A 17,227-nucleotide genomic window follows, 5' to 3' on the forward strand; every position below is an offset into this window, starting at 1 on the left:
TTTGATATTTAATGACATTCAGGAAATATTGCTAACTTTTTAGGTATGATAATGTACTGTGGTTATATATTAAAAAAGAGCTCATTTGAGGTATGATGAAATTTTATGATGTGTAGAATTTGTTTAAAAATATTATGAGGGGGCTTCCCTGGTGACGCAGTGGTTGAGAGTCCGCCTGCCGATGCAGGGGACACGGGTTCGTGCCCCGGTCCGGGAAGATCCCACATGCCGCGGAGCGGCTAGGCCTGTGAGCCATGGCCGCTGAGCCTGCACGTCCGGAGCCTGTGCTCCGCAATGGGAGAGGCCACAACAGTGAGAGGCCCGCGTACCACAAAAAAAAAAAAAAAATGGGGATATAGGTTTGTTCATGAATCAGTCACTGTTTAAGCTGAGTGATGATACATGGAAGTTCATCATACTTTAACATATTTGAAATTGTTCACATAAAAGTTAAAGCACACAAACTCTACTACATTTCCCAGCCATATTTGCTTCTTCATCACCTGCAATTTCCTTACATTGTTTTCAGCTTATTATATACTTAAAGTGCACTTTTTTCAAACTAACTACATATATCTAATCTAGTTAGCTGTGGGATTAAATTTAGACAACACAACCCATCTTCTATAAAAATGCATTGCCACATTCTTATATCTGAAGTGTTGTACAGCTTGCAAAATCCACCCTGTCATGCTGGTTTACACTCTCCATAACATGTTTTAGCTGAGTATTAAGCATTGCTTCTAAATGTTCTGCAATTGAACAGGTTTAATTTTTAATTTATCATATAAATCCTATGTACTAGATCCATAACTGCTTGAAGAAAAACTTTCCAGTAGCTGTATAGATCATTTTCTCTTTTGCTCTATAAATGATATGCCACCAAATGTGGTGATATTAAAGTTTTCTCTTGAATGACCAAGAAATTGTTCTGATAACTGTATGTTTTTTTCTTTTCTTTGTTTAATTTTAAGAACCTTATTGACAAATTCAGCATGCTGTGTTTCCAAGTATTTTTTTGAAGGTTTAAAACTTTCATTTGCAAAGATATCATTACAAATATTTTTTAAAAGTGCAGGGTCTCATTTTTGGAGCTTACATATTTGACAAAAATATATTTTAAGATACTCTTTTTAAATTCTTATGTCTAGTTCTAGTCTTGCAATGTGGCTTGATGGAAATCAAAGTTTACCCTTTGAGCCAACAATTTTTTTTTTTTTTTTGCAGTACGCGGGCCTCTCACTGTTGTGGCCTCTCCCGTTGCGGAGCACAGGCTCCGGATGCGCAGGCTCAGCGGCCACGGCTCACGGGCCCAGCCACTCCGCGGCATGTGGGATCTTCCTGGACCGGGGCACGAACCCGTGTCCCCTACATCGGCAGGCGGACTCTCAGCCACTGTGCCACCAGGGAGGTCCCTGAGCCAACATTTTTTTTTTAATATTGTCATTCTTTATGCTTCAAGATTCAGCAGTTGAACCTGGACCAGGCCTAGGTATTTTTTACTTAAAGAGGCTTTTACCTTTTAATGAGAAAATGATCCATCTTAGGGGCTATTTGTATTAGCTCAACCACAAGGTTACGGCTGCCAATAATGAAAACTGTAGTAAATGATAATGTCCTTTCTAAAAAAAAAATACTGAAATTTTGTCTTATTTTTTTTTCTGCAGTAGATTAAATTACTGAGCTCTTACTACTGAGCAGACATTATGCTGAACACTTCACATACACTATTGCCCTAATTCTTACAACAATCAAATGAGGACTGGAATAGCATCACCTCCATGGTGCCATTGCCACACTACATATAAGGATACAGGGATGGGAGTAAGTGGATGAGCTAGCCGAAAGGATCTTCCTTAGAGCCCAGCCTCTTACACATTATCCTGAATTGTTCATCTCTAATAGTTTTCTGTAAAATTGAGATGATTCTACCTGGCCTAGACAGATAATATGTTTAGTTGTGAAGATTAAGTTAAAATATTTTTGTAAACTGAAAAGAAATCAAATACTGTTCCCATAATGTTTGGGATGTAACATCTTTCTGAGGCTGTGCAACTCTTTCTGCATTTTTCTGTACATGGTAGAATTTGAGGAGTTTAGATATGCTTAAGTCCAAAATTTGTATTCTGAACATTTAAAGTTCCTGAAAGTGCCACAATTACCCCTTTTGGGGGGGAGAATGACAAATAAGAAATCATTTAGAAAAGGAAGAAGTTCATAAAATTATTTGGATTGAATGTACATATATATCTCTCTATATATAATAGGACATGCAGTGCAGTTTTCCTGTGGTCCCAGAATTGTGGCTGAAAACAAAAGGCAATGAATCTATCTCCTTCTAAGCACAGAGATGCAGCCTGAAATGGGAGTAACCACAGGGCACCTTCATTCTTAGTCCACTGAAATGTGTCAAAGGAGAGAAATGGGCCCCCATCTTTTCCCACCTCCTCTTAGGAAGCTGAACATTCCTTAAGCTAGGAGACCTGCTAACCTAACTCTGGCTTTCTAGGAGGAAACAAACAAACAAACAACAGGAGAGATGCCAGGATCTGCATACTGGGGGTGGTGGTAGAGTCTGTCAGATGGAGATGGTTTGCTTAAGTTTTCAACTCAAAGAAGTAGAAAATTTGCAGTCTGCATGTGCCTTCACACCTGAGTTGGCCATGGGGATATGAGATTGATGCCTCTAATCGTGGCAGAAGAGGCAAACAGTGGGACAAAAAGGTGAGGATAGCAGAGAAATGTGGCAGGGTGTCACCTGGGGGTGTGGGGGTGCCCTGTGAAATATGTAGCCAAATTTCAAAGGGACGCTGGTGCCCGGGGAGCTTCCTTAGCAGGGCATCCTGGAGTCCTGTAAGCAATAGCAATGGCCAGTGAGGAAGAAGACTACAGGCCTTCCTGGTCATGGCCTTTCCCCGCCCCCTCTTCTCTGCCCATCACCAGAGGAGCAGGTGCAGAGGAGACCGAGGGAGGTCAAAGAGTGTGAAGCGGGTGCCTGTTGCCCAGCCCTCACTTCCTCGGGCTGAGCTGCCAAAGGGAGGAAATTTTTGAGACGAACATGAGATTCAAGTTTTAAATTAAAGTGAAGTGAGTCTTAGAAATGAAAAGGAGACTAGTTGAAAAAGTGACAATGATTGAAACATTAAGGCATGGAGCCAAGGTGTTAACAGATGTTTCCCAGTGGAAAAGGGGGCCTGGAAAAACAAGGATTAGGTAGGTATCACAAAAAAATGCAACTGTTTGATTTCACATATAGGTTATGTATATGTATATATAATAAAATGTATAATATATAACACGTAATAATATTATATATACAGACCCACATATTTAGGAAGGTGAGAAGTACTATAAATAGAGCCATGAAATTTATGAGGAGCCGTGGACTTACAAGGAGGGAGTGAGAACTTCAGGTTAGGGAATCAGGGAAGTTATATTGAGGAGGTGACATATAGGATGAACCTTGAGAAATGGGTCGGGATTTGGGCAATACCTAGTTGAGAAACAGGAATTCGGGAGAAGGGAAGATCTTGTGCAAAAGGGTCAAAAATGGTACAGAACTACTGCAGGGAAGTACAGAACTGGCCTGGAGGACCACTTTGTAGTCCCGATTGGCTGTGTGAAGGGAATGATACCGCAGTATGGGCAGTTTACATCAAATAGAGGTGGAGACTGAGGTCAATCGTGCTGGTAGTTAATAATCGCTGAATGAACGAATGAATGAATTGAAGAATGCAGTGACTGGAGCGCCAGGCGATGTAGCCTCTCTTTTATGAACTAAGCAATGAACAGCCCGTAAGGATACCGACTTAGAGAGGAATGAGGAATGACGTGGGCAGAAAGCATTGTGTTTCAGGAACATTACTAAATAGCCTCATTGCCACTCTTGGAAGAATTAGCCTCGGCTAGAAGATTTGCCCGAAGTACAGACCTCTCTACGGGGCACACTTCCGCCTCTGAAGGCACTTCCTTCTGGCGACCCTTGGTTGACCTCCAGCATCAACACATGCTGAGGGCTACTTTCTACCCCTAGGTTCCTTCTGGCATTTGTAATTTCCAATCCACTTGGGCCATTTTTGCTCTTTGGAAGCCGTTTCTGGGGGTGCTATGAGAAGAGACAGACCGTTTAAGATGCCCAGGATCCAAGGGACGCTGGTTCCCCGGAATCTCCCATTCTAACCAAGAAGACGCGCGCCTGACTGACGTCCTGCTCCGGGTGTTGCCGGCGTCTGCTCCTCGCCCTCCACGCGACCAGGTGGCGCGCTCGGTCTCCGGCCCAGCTAGTTCGCAGCCGCACGCCGTCCCTCCCCGCGCCGGGCTAGGCCACATCCTCGGACCCAGAGGCCGCGTCAGAGTTCCACGTCGACCAATTAGAACTGTCCATGTACTAGCGGGGGCGGGGCTGCCGAGGCAAGAGGAAGATGGCGGCGGGGGCGCGGTGAGGTGTTGGCAGTAGAAAGGGGTTCGGGTGCGGGGGGCGGGAGAACGCGGAGAGATGGCCCGCGCCGGCTGCAGGGCCGGATGAGAAGCGGTCGCGCCGCGGGTGTAGGAGAGAGGAGGGCGCCCGGGCGCCACGAGAGTATGACGGGGCTGTATGAGCTGGTGTGGCGGGTGCTGCACGCTCTGCTCTGCCTGCACCGCACGCTCACCTCCTGGCTCCGTGTTCGGTTCGGCACCTGGAACTGGATCTGGCGGCGCTGCTGTCGGGCCGCCTCCGCCGCGGTCCTAGCGCCGCTCGGCTTCACGCTCCCCAAGCTCCTGGCTGTCGGCAGGAACGGCAGGAACCGCCGTCACCACCGGCATCCGCGCGGGGGGCCGACCCCGGTCGCCGCCCACCCGCGGCTACGCTGGCGCGCGGACGGCCGTTCCCTGGAGAAGCTGCCTGTGCACATGGGCCTGGTGATCACCGAGGAGGAGCAGGAGCCCAGCTTCTCGGACATCGCAAGCCTCGTGGTGTGGTGTATGGCCGTGGGCATTTCTTACATTAGTGTCTACGACCACCAAGGTGAGACCGGGAGCGGGTAGGGGGCCCGGGGCGTCTCCGGCCGCGGGTACCGCGCATCGGGCAGGTGGACCCGGGGCGCGTCGCTCGGCACAGCCATCCCGGCTCCGCGAGTTACCTCGTCCGGAGGCCCTTAAGTGCAAATTATGGTGCTGGCGCTTTCGAGGAAGGGAGATAGGCTTAATTGGACACCAACTAAGTTCCTGAATTCGGTTCAGTCGCCTTCTACATATTTAAAAATATTTCTTATTCGTTATAATGTCCCACTAAGGTGGATGATGTTTCTGTACCCTTGTTTCACAAATGAGGGAGCTGAGATAACAACATTCATTGATTTGTCCAAAGTTAGAGAGGTAGTAATAGGAGGATTGAAATTCTGGCCAGTCTGTGCTTTTCCACAGATTTACCTTTTTGTTATACCGCAGTGGTTCTTCAGAGAGGCTCAAGGCACTGTTCTTAAGTCACCGCAGGCTGTGGAGGATTTATGCGTAAGCTAAGTGGTTGGGGACAGGTGGCATTTGAAGTGGGTTTATGAAGAGTATGTGAGAGACTGGATAGACAGAAAGGAAAGTCGTCACCGTCTGTCTTCGGAGGTCTGGGTTGTTGTGCGATCCTTGATCCTCAGGGGCCAACACAGTACTTGTCCTCCCATAAGTTTTGATTGAGGAAATTTTCACTGTAGGGAATTTTTGTAGGTACAAGACTTCAACATTGTTCGCGTAGCTACAAACCTAAAGCACAGTGCTGGGCATATTCCTTGGATTTTTACATTGAATTTCATGGATTCTCAGGCTTGTGGGGTGGAGGGTAGACACACTCACATGAGTGGCATGGGTAGCAACAAATGTTGGGAGTTAGTAACTGCTGTGAGAAGGGGGAAGAGAAATTCTCATTGGAGAAACTTGAGAAGTTCCTCCAGAGGAAATGGCGTTTAAGCCGGATGTTGAAGAATGAATAGATCAGGTTGGGGAAGGCTCTAAATGTCATGTTTGGGTTTCAGTCAAATCCTGAAAGCCATGGTATTTCCTTAAAGGTAAGAATGATTTAGGAGTATTGGTATGAAGGAAAGAAAACTAGTGTCTTAGGCTCTGTTCAGTACCTTAAATTACTGGTATGCTCACAGAAGCTACAACTTGATTTTTAATCTTTAAGTCTTTGTTAGGCAGGTTTAAGTGTGACATTTTGTCAGAAAGGTTAGGTTGAGGTCAGACAGCACCTCTTGCAGGCTATTAGAGTAATCTTTGGTTGACTGATTGCCTTCCTTGCAGCCAGCAAGGAGTATGGTGACTCATAGCCTGTCATCATCAAATGAAAATTTACCCTGAAAGGTAAAGTTTAATATACTCAGGGGCTGACATGTTATGGAGCTTGCCAGAACAATAGAAATCATAAGACTGTTATAAGGCGATGCACTCTTTGCTTAAGCAACGCAACAGAAACGTTGGGGGAAAAAAGTAAGTGAAGCAGAAACGGAAATTAATTAAAGCTGTTGAGCTATGTGGTGAATTCACTTTAAGTGAGTCACTTATATCCAGGGGATTCTTTTAAAGCAAGTACCTTTACCTTCTAGTAGAGAAGGAAAATGAATAGCTGAATAGTTTAAATTGGTGGCTGCGTACGAACGCAGATTATAATATTGCCACACTTCCTTGTTCTGGCAATTCCTGTTCTTAAGTTGCTGATGTGATTCAGAAATAGCCTGTGTCATATTCGCTAAAAGAAAAATGATTGGTAGTGAAAAGGAAGAAGTCAAGCTAAGCAAAAGGAGTTTTACGGAGCATTTTCAGTGCATGGACTCAAGAGCATTTTGTGTCTACTGTAAAAGCAATTTCAATAAGGGATAAAGGTTAATTTCATTGTTTGAAATAAGAGGCTTTCAATTTACTCATCCTTGGTTTTGACTGATTGATTCATTCATTTAACAGGTGACAGATTGGGTGTGTGTTAAGTACCAGATACTGTTCTAGGCATGAGAGTGCCCCAGTGAAAAAAACAGACAAAAATTCCTACACTCATAGAACTTACATTTTAGTGGAAGTCTGACAAATATTATAAATGAGTAAAATGTATTAGATCATAAAAGCAAAGAGGAAAAATAAAGCAGGGGACGTGGAGAGGAATGTTGAAAGTCAGTGGTGGAGTAGGGGGTGCGGTTTTAAATAGAGTGGCCAAAGAAAGCCCCCGTGACTTTTGAGTAGACCTGAAAGAGGTGAGCGATCAAGCCATGTGGATATGTGAGAAAAATTATTCCTTTTTCAGGGGAACTGTAAATACTTAAGCTATATTCAGTTTTCCCAAACTTTCACTTAAACCTATTTCTATGTAAATATTTAACTGATTTTAAAAATCCTATTGACATACTCTTAAATGTCAATTTATTGAGTACCTACTGGGATACAAAGAAGTACAAGAAATTGTCTCAAAGAGTTTATACTCAAGTTAGGGATAGTTACTAAAAATTAATGCAAGCTAATATATAAATGCTAGTGAATGGAAGAGACTTTAAGGAGAAAAAAAGAGAAAAATCCCTGAGGAGCAAGGTAACCTCCATATGTCCATAGGAGGTGACATCTGAGATGGGCCTTGCAAAAATAGGTAGAATTTGGATTAGCATAATCAGTACAGTGTTCTTTGTGTGTGCCTGTGTGTGACAGAGAGAAAGAGAGAGAGAATGGGGAATTCCCCATTGGCAGCATTCCCATTAGAGTAGATTGAACAACAGCATCGAGCAGTGTGTTGGGATCAGTAAATATAATAGGTAAGTTTATGTAATGAAAGGTTGAGAAATGAGGTAGGATGAAGGCTTGGCCACCTGTTCTGGTTATCTGTAGCTTTGTAGTCTACTCTAAAGCATAGTGTTTTAAAACAATTTATGAGTTGACTCGGTTCAGGTGGACAGTTCTTCCTTGGGGTTAGTTCTACTCATAAGGCTACAGTCAGGTAGTAGCTGGAACATAAAGGTTTCTTATCATACATTTAGTGCCTGGTTTGTGATGGATGGAATAGATGAGGACAGGTTGGTCATCTGTCTTCACATGGCTAGCTTAAGTTTCCTCATTTAATAGTGGTCTTGGAGTAGTCATACTTCTTTTATAGGCGTTCCCAAAGAATTAGCCAAAGGCCAAAGCTGCATGACTTCTTATGACCTAGCTTAGGAGATCATACAGTGTTACTTCTGGTGTATTCTCTTGGTCTGAGAAGTCACAGGTCTGCCCCAAATCACGAAAATGGAGCGGTAGACTTTACCTCTCGATGAGAAGATGGCTTGTGCAGCAGGAGTCGGGGCTGGGGCTGGTGGCAGCCATCTTGGAGACGAGCTACTGTACCACCTTCCATTTTCCCCTGTCTTGTACCCCTTAACCTCCCAAATTTGTATTTAAATCAGTGTTCATTCTAATTATAGTTGGATTTAGATTATATTTAATTCTTAGACTAAAAAAAAATCCACTGATATTTACCTTGGTTTGACTCTGCCAACAGACTGATATTTTCATCTACCTGCACTCTTTCCTGATTATCATCAAGAATTTCTGCAAGTAATAATTTCATCTGTCAGAAATTGGAGTTGTTTTCTCAGGTATTTCTTGAGCTCAGAATTCTAGAAGGGAGATTTGGCTATTTTGTCTACATTATTATAAGTTAAGACCATAATGGGGCTGGTACAAAAATTGGAGTTTGGGGCTTTTGGTGCTGTAGCCTCAGGGGTGTTATGCTTGCTTGGGTTCACTTGAAGTACACCTAGATCCAAGTTACCTACAGATACATTATTATCTTCAGTGATGGAACCTGTTCATGTTGCTCAGCTGTATTGGTGCCATGCTGAGAACCTTGCTGTAGGGCAGTAGTTTTCAAAACGTGGTCTGTGGACCATCCGTGAATGAGTCATTGGGGGTGTTTATAAAAAATACAGATTCAGCACAGTTATTGATCAGACCAAATTAGGGGAGTGGGACCTGAGCATCTCTATTTTTATTAAGCTACTTATATGATACATTTGCACATTGAAGTTTGACCCTAACACAAATGAAAGGATACCCTACTACTTGTATTACATCAAATTATTCATTCATCCTTCATGTTCCTTTTCATAAGTGAAGATAATCTTGGGTGGGTCTCAATATTAATTATTACTTAATATTACTTTTTTATTTCTATTTTATTTTATTTTTTAGTTAATTTTTATTGGAGTATAGTTGATTTATAATGTGTTAGTTTCTGCTCTACAGCAAAGGGAATCTGTTATACATATACATATATCCACTCTTTTTCAGATTCTTTTCTCATATAAGTCATTACAGAGTACTGAGTAGAGTTCCCTGTGCTATACAATATGTCCTTATTATTTATTTTATATGTAGTAGTGTGTATATGTCAATCCCAATCTCCTAATTTATCCCTCCCCCACCCTTCCCCCCACCGGTAACCATAAGTTTGTTTTCTACATCTGTGACTTTATTTCTGTTTTGTAAATAAGTTCATTTGTACCATTTTTGTAGATTCCACATATAAGCAATCATATGATATTTGTTTTTCTCTGACTGACTTCACTCAGTTTGACAATCTCTAGGTCCATCCATGTTGCTGCAAATGGCATTATTTCATTCTTTTTAAATGGCTGAGCAATATTCCATTGTATATATGTACTATATCTTCTTTATCCATTCCTCTGTCCATGGACATTTAGGCTGCTTCCATGTCTTGGCTATTGTAAATAGTGCTGCAGTTAATTATTACTTAATATTACTGTAAATTGGAGTGATCCAGAATAAAGCATTGCCTTCTATGTGAGAATTCAGCAACAAAACAAACCTTTTGTGTTGCTCTTTTTAGTGTTATTTCCGTAGTTGTAAATCTATACTAGGTATCGTAGGAAATGGTTTTTGGATTCAGATTTCTTACACAAGAATTTAAAAGATCTGCCCTGTGTACTCCCAGCCTTCTCAACATATTTCTCACTATTTTATATCCCTTTTGCTGCATCCATAATTAGGTTACTTGATGTTCCCTCCTTCTGGAGTGTCCTCTTCTCCTTTTCTTGGCAAACGGCTATCTAGCTGTCAAAAGGCTATCATTGATCCTTTTAAGTCTATCCAAACTATCACCTCTTAGGTAGTCTCTCTCGGCTATTCCATTCCTAATCTTGCTCTGTCCTTGAATCTCCTTAAATATCGTACATCTTTAAAGTTACTTCCATTCTCCCATTTTGTGAAGTAGTAGCCGTATGTATATGTGCCCGAACTTTCTTACTAGATTGTAAGCTTTGCAGATGCTAGCTGTCCTTCTCATTGTTGCTTCACCTACAGATTGTAGCTTGGTGTTTGCGTGTAATGAGTAGGTCAGTATATATTCCTTGAATTGGAAGAAGGGGCTGCATTTCTTGTAGATAAGAATGATGAACTGAGTTGTAATTTGTTTCCCAACACCAGTACCCAGAAGCCTTAATTAAAGTAGTGGGGGGAAATGAACATAGTTTGCCCTAGTTTACTTATTTGGCACACTGACACAGATGCTGTTGGGAAATATAATTTTATCAAGTATTGTTCTCCTTACGCTGAAATACAGAGTTGCCAGAAGTGTTGAAAGTCTAAATATAAATGTGATTAGATTTGATATACAGACAATACAAACTAGAGTACTTGTCTTCCCTCATGTGGAAACTCATGTAAGGTAACATTCTATTTCTAATCTTCACCTTTGTATAGTACATTTCAAAAATACACAGAATTTCACATTTATCTTAACATCCTGGGATGTCCTCTTCCCTTTTTCTACCAAAGGGCTATCTACCTGTCAAAAGCTATCAATAGATCCTTGTACATCAATTCTCACTATTACCTGCTAAGTAGCCTCTCTTGACTGTTCCATCCCCAGTTTTGCTTTGTCTTTGAAAAGCTCTGTCCTGCTTTTGAACTGACCTCATTCTCTGAGTACCTTTCTATTTAACCATACTGGATTTATGTATGAAAATAAACCTTTCCTTAATAGTAATAATTACTCTTTGTTGCACTTTTACTATGCACTAGATGCTATGCAAAGAAGTGAATTAAATCCTTAGCACTTTTAGCAGTCAAGACACTGAGACTTAGAAAACCAAGAACCCATATATAGGAAGGGGCAGATCTAGAATTTGAATCAGATTTTATTCCAAAGCTTTGGTACTTAAGCATTATGCTGTACTGACTTCCACTGAGAAGAGAATGTAACCACAGTACAGTCATGTTAGTACTCTTTCTGATTATGTTGTGTCATCTTAAAGTCTTGGTAAAGTGGGTACTTATTTAGAGGTAGTAGAAATAATTTGTTAAAGATATTTAAAGGTAAATAGAATTTTCTTCATACTACTAATATAAACATTCATCCTTTGAGTCGTAGGACACACTTGACTTTTTTAATCAACTAAATTTAATTTTTTGGAGCTCCTGCTCTGTATTGAACTGTTTCCTTGTCAGGTGAGCAGAGTCTGGGAAGACATTCTCATTTTAAAAATGTGCAGTCAGAGGCTGAGAAAGCCCACTTGGCTAGTTTATTTTAAACATCTCACCTGCTAAAGAACTGGGACTTAAAATTTAGCTAGCGCTCGTTCCGGTATGCTGTGCCACCATCACGCATATCTTTCTTGGTACAACATGCTCATTCCAGTATAATTGTTATTCTATGAGGTATCCTGGGGCTCTTTCTCTCTCTCTCTCTCTCTTTTTAAATTTATGTATTTTATTTATTTATTTTTGGCTGCATTGTGTCTTCGTTGTTGCGCGCGGTCTTTCTCTAGTTGCGGTGAGCGGGGGCGGGGCTACTCTTCCGTTGCGGTTTGCGGGCTTCTCATTGCGGTGGCTTCTCTTGTTACGGAGCACAGGCTCTAGACAGGCGGGCTTCAGTAGCTGTGGCTCATGGGCTCTAGAGCGCAGGCTCAGTAGTTGTGGTGCACGGGCTTAGTTGCTCCGTGGCATGTGGGATCTTCCCAGACCAGGGCTCAAACCTGTGTCCCTTCCATTGGCAGGTGGATTCTTAATCACTGCATCACCAGGGAAGCCCTCCTGGGGCTCTCTCTTGAAATAAAATTGTTTAATGGCTTGTAAGATTTATTTTGTTATGACTACTTCAGTCATGTAAAATTTTATTGGTAGATTTTTTTTTAAATTATTGTTCCATATGTTTTTTTCTCTGAAGGTTGACTCTGATAGTGTTATAATTGGATTGTTAGAGAATTAAATGAGGGTAACTACCATTACTTACTTAGGTGTTTTGTTTAAAAGAAGAAAGGTAGACTATTTCGAAGGATGGGCGTTTATTTGCAAAAAAGTATTACTTTAGTTCCTTAGCTGGTGAGATGCTTTGTAACCAGAGAGATTGCGTCAATGTTTATCTCGCTTTTCTTCCCTTCCTTTCCCTTGTTCTTATAAACACTTGCTAGATATTTCTTTAAAAATCTGTTTCTATAGAAGGGAAGGAATAATCACATAAAAGTTCAAATTTCAGATCTAAAAGAAATACTAAACGTGTATTTTGAAAGTCTCATTTTCTATAATTGATTATTCAGTTCATGTAAATTTTAGAAGAAGCAGTATTTAAGGGATACAGGTAAGATTTGCTGATTGAGTACTTGTTTAATTAAACTCTTGGTTCCCTTAATTCGAAAAAACTATTACATCATGGCGTTATTACCCAGTTAATGTGTACATAGTTGATTGTTAGGGTAGACTGAATGTTGAAACTTGTAAGTAATTCTAAAATGTAATTTTAACTATTAAAGACCTCAATAAGATCTTTATATCCCGAACAGTATATAACCTGATTGGTGGATAGGACATACTTAATTCCACTCTCTTTGAAATATTTTCTCTCCTGGCTTCCATGACATCATGTGTGGTTGGATTTCTTCCTATCTTGCTGACTGTTCCTTCTGAGCCTTATGTCTGGCTTGTTTTCTCCACTTCTAAAAGTTGAGATGTCCTAGGATTTTGTGCTGTATGTGTGCCCTTGTCTTTCTGATGTTCACCCTATCTCCTAGATCAGGGGTCAGAAAACTTTTTCTTAAAGGGCCAGCTAGTAAATATTTTAGACTTAGTGGGCTGTATGGTCCCTGTCACAAATACTCATCTTTGCCAGTATAGTCAGAAAGTGGCCATAAACGAATGGTGTGACTCTGTTCCAATGCTCACACTCAGGTTTGAATCTCCAGTCCTTATCTCTCCTATAATTCCAGGCTCCTTTATCTCACCCTACCTAACATCTCCACTTTGATTTCTTTAGGCATCTCAAATGCTTAACATGTCCAAAACAGTACTCTTGAATTTCCCCCCTAAACCTGCCTTGCTCAGCTTTTTTCCAATCTCAGAAAATACCTTCCAACCAACTGCTCAAGCTAAAAATTTAGATGTGAGTCTTCTACATCATGTTCTACCTCTAATCTTGATCTTCTAGAATATATCCCAAATTTGCCACTTGTTTTGGTTCTTCATTGTAGTCGTCCAAGTTTGAGTTTTCATTATTTTTCACATGGATTAATGCTGTAGTAGCCTCTTAATTTATCTTCAGTTCTGTTCTGACCCCTGTATAATCCATTCTTCACCCACCAGCAAAGTGATCTTTTTTGGTAATACTATTCAAACTCTGAATAAAACCTTCCAACGGCCTCCCATTGTACTTGGAATGTTTTCTGAATTCAGACCTTTATTGTTAAATAATGCAATTGTTAAAACAATCATGAGACTACCACCAAAGAAGGATACATGTTATACAAGTGAAAAAAGCAGGATACAAAATTGCATGGTCATATATGCCAAGATTACACATGCATGTGGACAAAGGCTAGGAAATGTTAAAAACCAGAAATAATTGTATTATGATGGTAAGATTAAGGGACATTCAATTTATTAGGAAGGATGGTTAGGGGACATATCCTTATTGTCTAAACTTTGAACATCATACTAGAATTAGAAAAGGATATTTCTTAGGATATAAAAAGAAATCTACATTTGGTATAGTTAGTGTTTATCAAAAACACCAAAAACATTGTTGTCTTTCTGAGGTCCACCTTTCCTAACATAATATTTTATTCTTTCATGGAAATTGTAGGTTTTTCTGGGTGTGTGCATGTGTGTGTTTTAAAAAATTTCGGCTCTTTCATGTAGCTTTTCTATATATGTTTCCAGTTAGCTAACGTGGGAAATTGAGATATAGTTGTAGAGCAACAAGCATAATGTAAAATTCTTTGTCATTATTGCAAAAACTTATTTTATATTCCCAAGTCATTCTTAAAGAATTCAAATATCTGTTAACCTTGTGACTTCTTAAAAGCCTTTTTAAAAAGAGCTCTAGTCTTAGTTTTTTTCAAAACATTCTGCTCATTTGTAAAGGGGTCAGCTTTATTTATTTTATGAAGTTTAACTTTTGGGGGAGGGAAATTCAAAATTTAATAGTAAGGTGGATTTAGCATTGGTTATCAGCATTAGAAATAGTTACTGAACTGAATAATTAGAAGCCAGGAGACCTGGATTTCAGTCCAAAGTCTTAGACTCTTGACCAAGGACAATTGCTTGACCTTTCTGGGTCTATTTCCTCATCTGTAAAAGGATAGGATAAAATAATTCTTGCAGTTCATTATTATATAACTCTGTAAAATACAGGTTTCTGAAAAATTTGAGTATTTGCTAATGTTTTTCCCTTAGATTAGTTATTTCTAAATGAATACAGTCTCAATTTCCTTTTGCATAAAATGACTTTTGTTATAGTTTCTTTACTTTTATTGATATTACATCATTTTGGCTTTAGTTTAGATTCTGTGAAGGCAAACAAGATGAATTATGATATGAGAAAAAGACTCTTCCACATATCAATTTATTATGATATCGCCAGAGGAGTTGCCTGTCTCAGTCAAAGGCATTCTTATAACTTGTTGCATTTCTTGTGATGTGAAGTGTGTATGTGTAGACTTTGAATCCTGAAGAAAATTATAAGCTGAGAATATTGCTTATGGGAAATAAGATAAGTACCATAGAGTATAATCAGATTTCTGGATGGGGGTCAAGCTGTGAGGTATCAGGAATTATTTTGCTGGCAATCTATCTTATTTATGCATTTCGCACTTCTCAGAAGCTATACTTTTTAATTTCATGTCTTCATCCAAAGCAGCCAAGACAAAGGTTCAGTTTAAAATAACTTCATGGAGGTCTTCTTTGTAGAAGGTACTTTGTGCCTCTAATATTTTTTCTTTTTAACAGAATTTCTGCCTGTATGCAATGAGAAAGTGTCTCCTTTTATTGTGAGAGTTTCCTGGAAATTTCTTAAAAATTCCATTCAGTGACATGTCCTTTTAGGTTTTGTTGTTGTTAGGTGGCACTCTGTGCACTGATAATTCAGTTTATTAAGTAAACGTTGAACTCCTGCTATGTGGAAGGTGCCTTAGGGGGAAAGAAATGGGTAAGACCCAAGTGCACAAGTAAGACTACAGTACAGTGGGGTTGGGGAGAGTTAAGCTGTAACTAATAAAAAGTAGAATATTGGTTTGTTAAGGAGTTTGAGCAAAATGTGGGTATTTGGAGGGAGTGAGGTAAGTCAGAAGAGAAATTGAGCCTGGCTCAATCTGGCTGGGGGACTCAAAGTTTTCTTGAGGGTAAATGACATTTCAGCTGGCCTGTGAAGAATTAGAATTTTATAGGTGTGGGGCTGGGGAGGTAACAAAGGATGAAGGTTGGAGTCACTCCAGGTGTTTGGGGGGCAGTATAAGGCAATCTAATTGCCTTATACTGGGGATAGAGTACTGTAGAGAAATTGGAAGCTTCCGTTATTTCATAAACATACATTATTTCTACCTACCGAGTATGGAAGCGTAGGATGGAATGTTAATGCTGATCTGAGCAGTTTGTTCTTGATACATTAAGCATTTTGGGAGCCATTGAAGATAATAAAGTTGGAATGTGCGAGGATTACAGATGTAGCCTAGGAAGGTCAATCTGGTACTTAGTCTAGTGATCCATGCTAGAAGGGGCAGGAAGGCCCATTAGAAGGTGGTTCTAATATTACAAAGAAGACTATTGCTTGAAACAGTGGGGACAATGGACAAAAGGAAATGGGTACAGGGAAACATTGCTGTAGAAGAGTAAAGGGCTTAGCATCTTAATAGGGCATTGGGGGTGGTGGTGATAATGCTAGAGCGTAAGGAGGATGCCTGGTTGACTGAGCAGGTAGTGATATCTTTATTATAAATAGAACAACAAGAATAAGGGCTAAGTTTGTTTGTTTTTTGGGGGGGGGTACGCGGGCCTCTCACTGTTGTGGCCTCTCCCGTTGCGGAGCACAGGCTCCGGACACGCAGGCTTAGCGGCCATGGCTCACGGGCCCAGCCACTTTGCGGCATATGGGATCTTTCCGAAACTGGGCACGAACCCGTGTCCCCTGCATCGGCAGGCGGACTCTCAACCACTGCGCCACCAGGGAAGCCCAAGTTTTTTGTTTTTAAACAAAAATATAAACAGCTTTACAGCAGTTATGATTTTAAATCACCTATTGTCCCATCAACCTTACATATTTACTGTTCTCATATTGCCTGTTCTGTTTTAGGCCTTATCCCTAAGTGCATATAAGTTTCACGCTTACAGTACTGTTTCTTTTTTTTAACCTGATGTAATATAAGTGTTTGAGAGCTAGCTTTAAAAGATAAGCTGCCAAGTTTTAGATTTGTTCATTTTCAGATGCTTACAGAACTTCAAGGTAAGATTAGATGTTTGAATGAACTGAAAATGTTAGGAACAAAATGCTGATCCTGTTTTTACTTAAAATTTTAATATTTTGTTCATCATGGATGTTTTGCATTAATTTTAATTTTTAAAGACAGTTATGTAAATAACTTTACACCAAGTTATTATTAATCTTAATTACTGGTTTTTTTTGTAAACTACCCTCCACCCCTTCCCCCCAGTTTTGTCTTATTCATATTACCCTGGTCCTGACGCTGAGTGGTATTAAAGTCCCATGAGTGACTAGAACCAGACAGGGAGGAGCACATGGACACGAAGAGGGCTGAAGTAGGAACTCTGAGGAGTAATCTCCATTTAGAGGGAAAGAGGAAAAGGATTCAGTGCAGAGTGAGAAGCGGCCATTCAAGGAGCAGATTGGGAGTTGATCCAAGGGAAGATACTCACACGAGCTGGGATGAGGATAGGATTTTGAGAAGGAAACAGGTCTCTGACCTGTCATGGTCTTGCTACCAACATTTATTTGTTGAGT

The 17,227-nt window shown here is 40.5% G+C and overlaps 1 protein-coding gene across 3 annotated transcripts in view; it reads left to right on the forward strand.

Annotated features, from left to right (window-relative positions):
* The first annotated feature begins 4,465 nt into the window (after positions 1-4,465).
* Positions 4,466-17,227, forward strand: part of NUS1 (NUS1 dehydrodolichyl diphosphate synthase subunit) — a 30,412-nt gene continuing 17,650 nt past the window's right edge. For all 3 annotated transcript variants that reach the window (XR_013830915.1, XR_013830916.1, XM_079940001.1), the window contains exon 1: positions 4,466-5,005. Coding sequence is in view for 1 of the 3 variants with exons in the window: in XM_079940001.1 (XP_079796127.1) it covers positions 4,522-5,005 (484 nt within the window). In the remaining 2 variants the exon portion in view is untranslated. The remainder of the gene's footprint in view (positions 5,006-17,227) is intronic.

Source organism: Stenella coeruleoalba (genome assembly GCF_951394435.1).
Source record: "Stenella coeruleoalba genome assembly, chromosome: 12".
NCBI classification, from domain to species: Eukaryota; Metazoa; Chordata; class Mammalia; order Artiodactyla; family Delphinidae; genus Stenella; species Stenella coeruleoalba.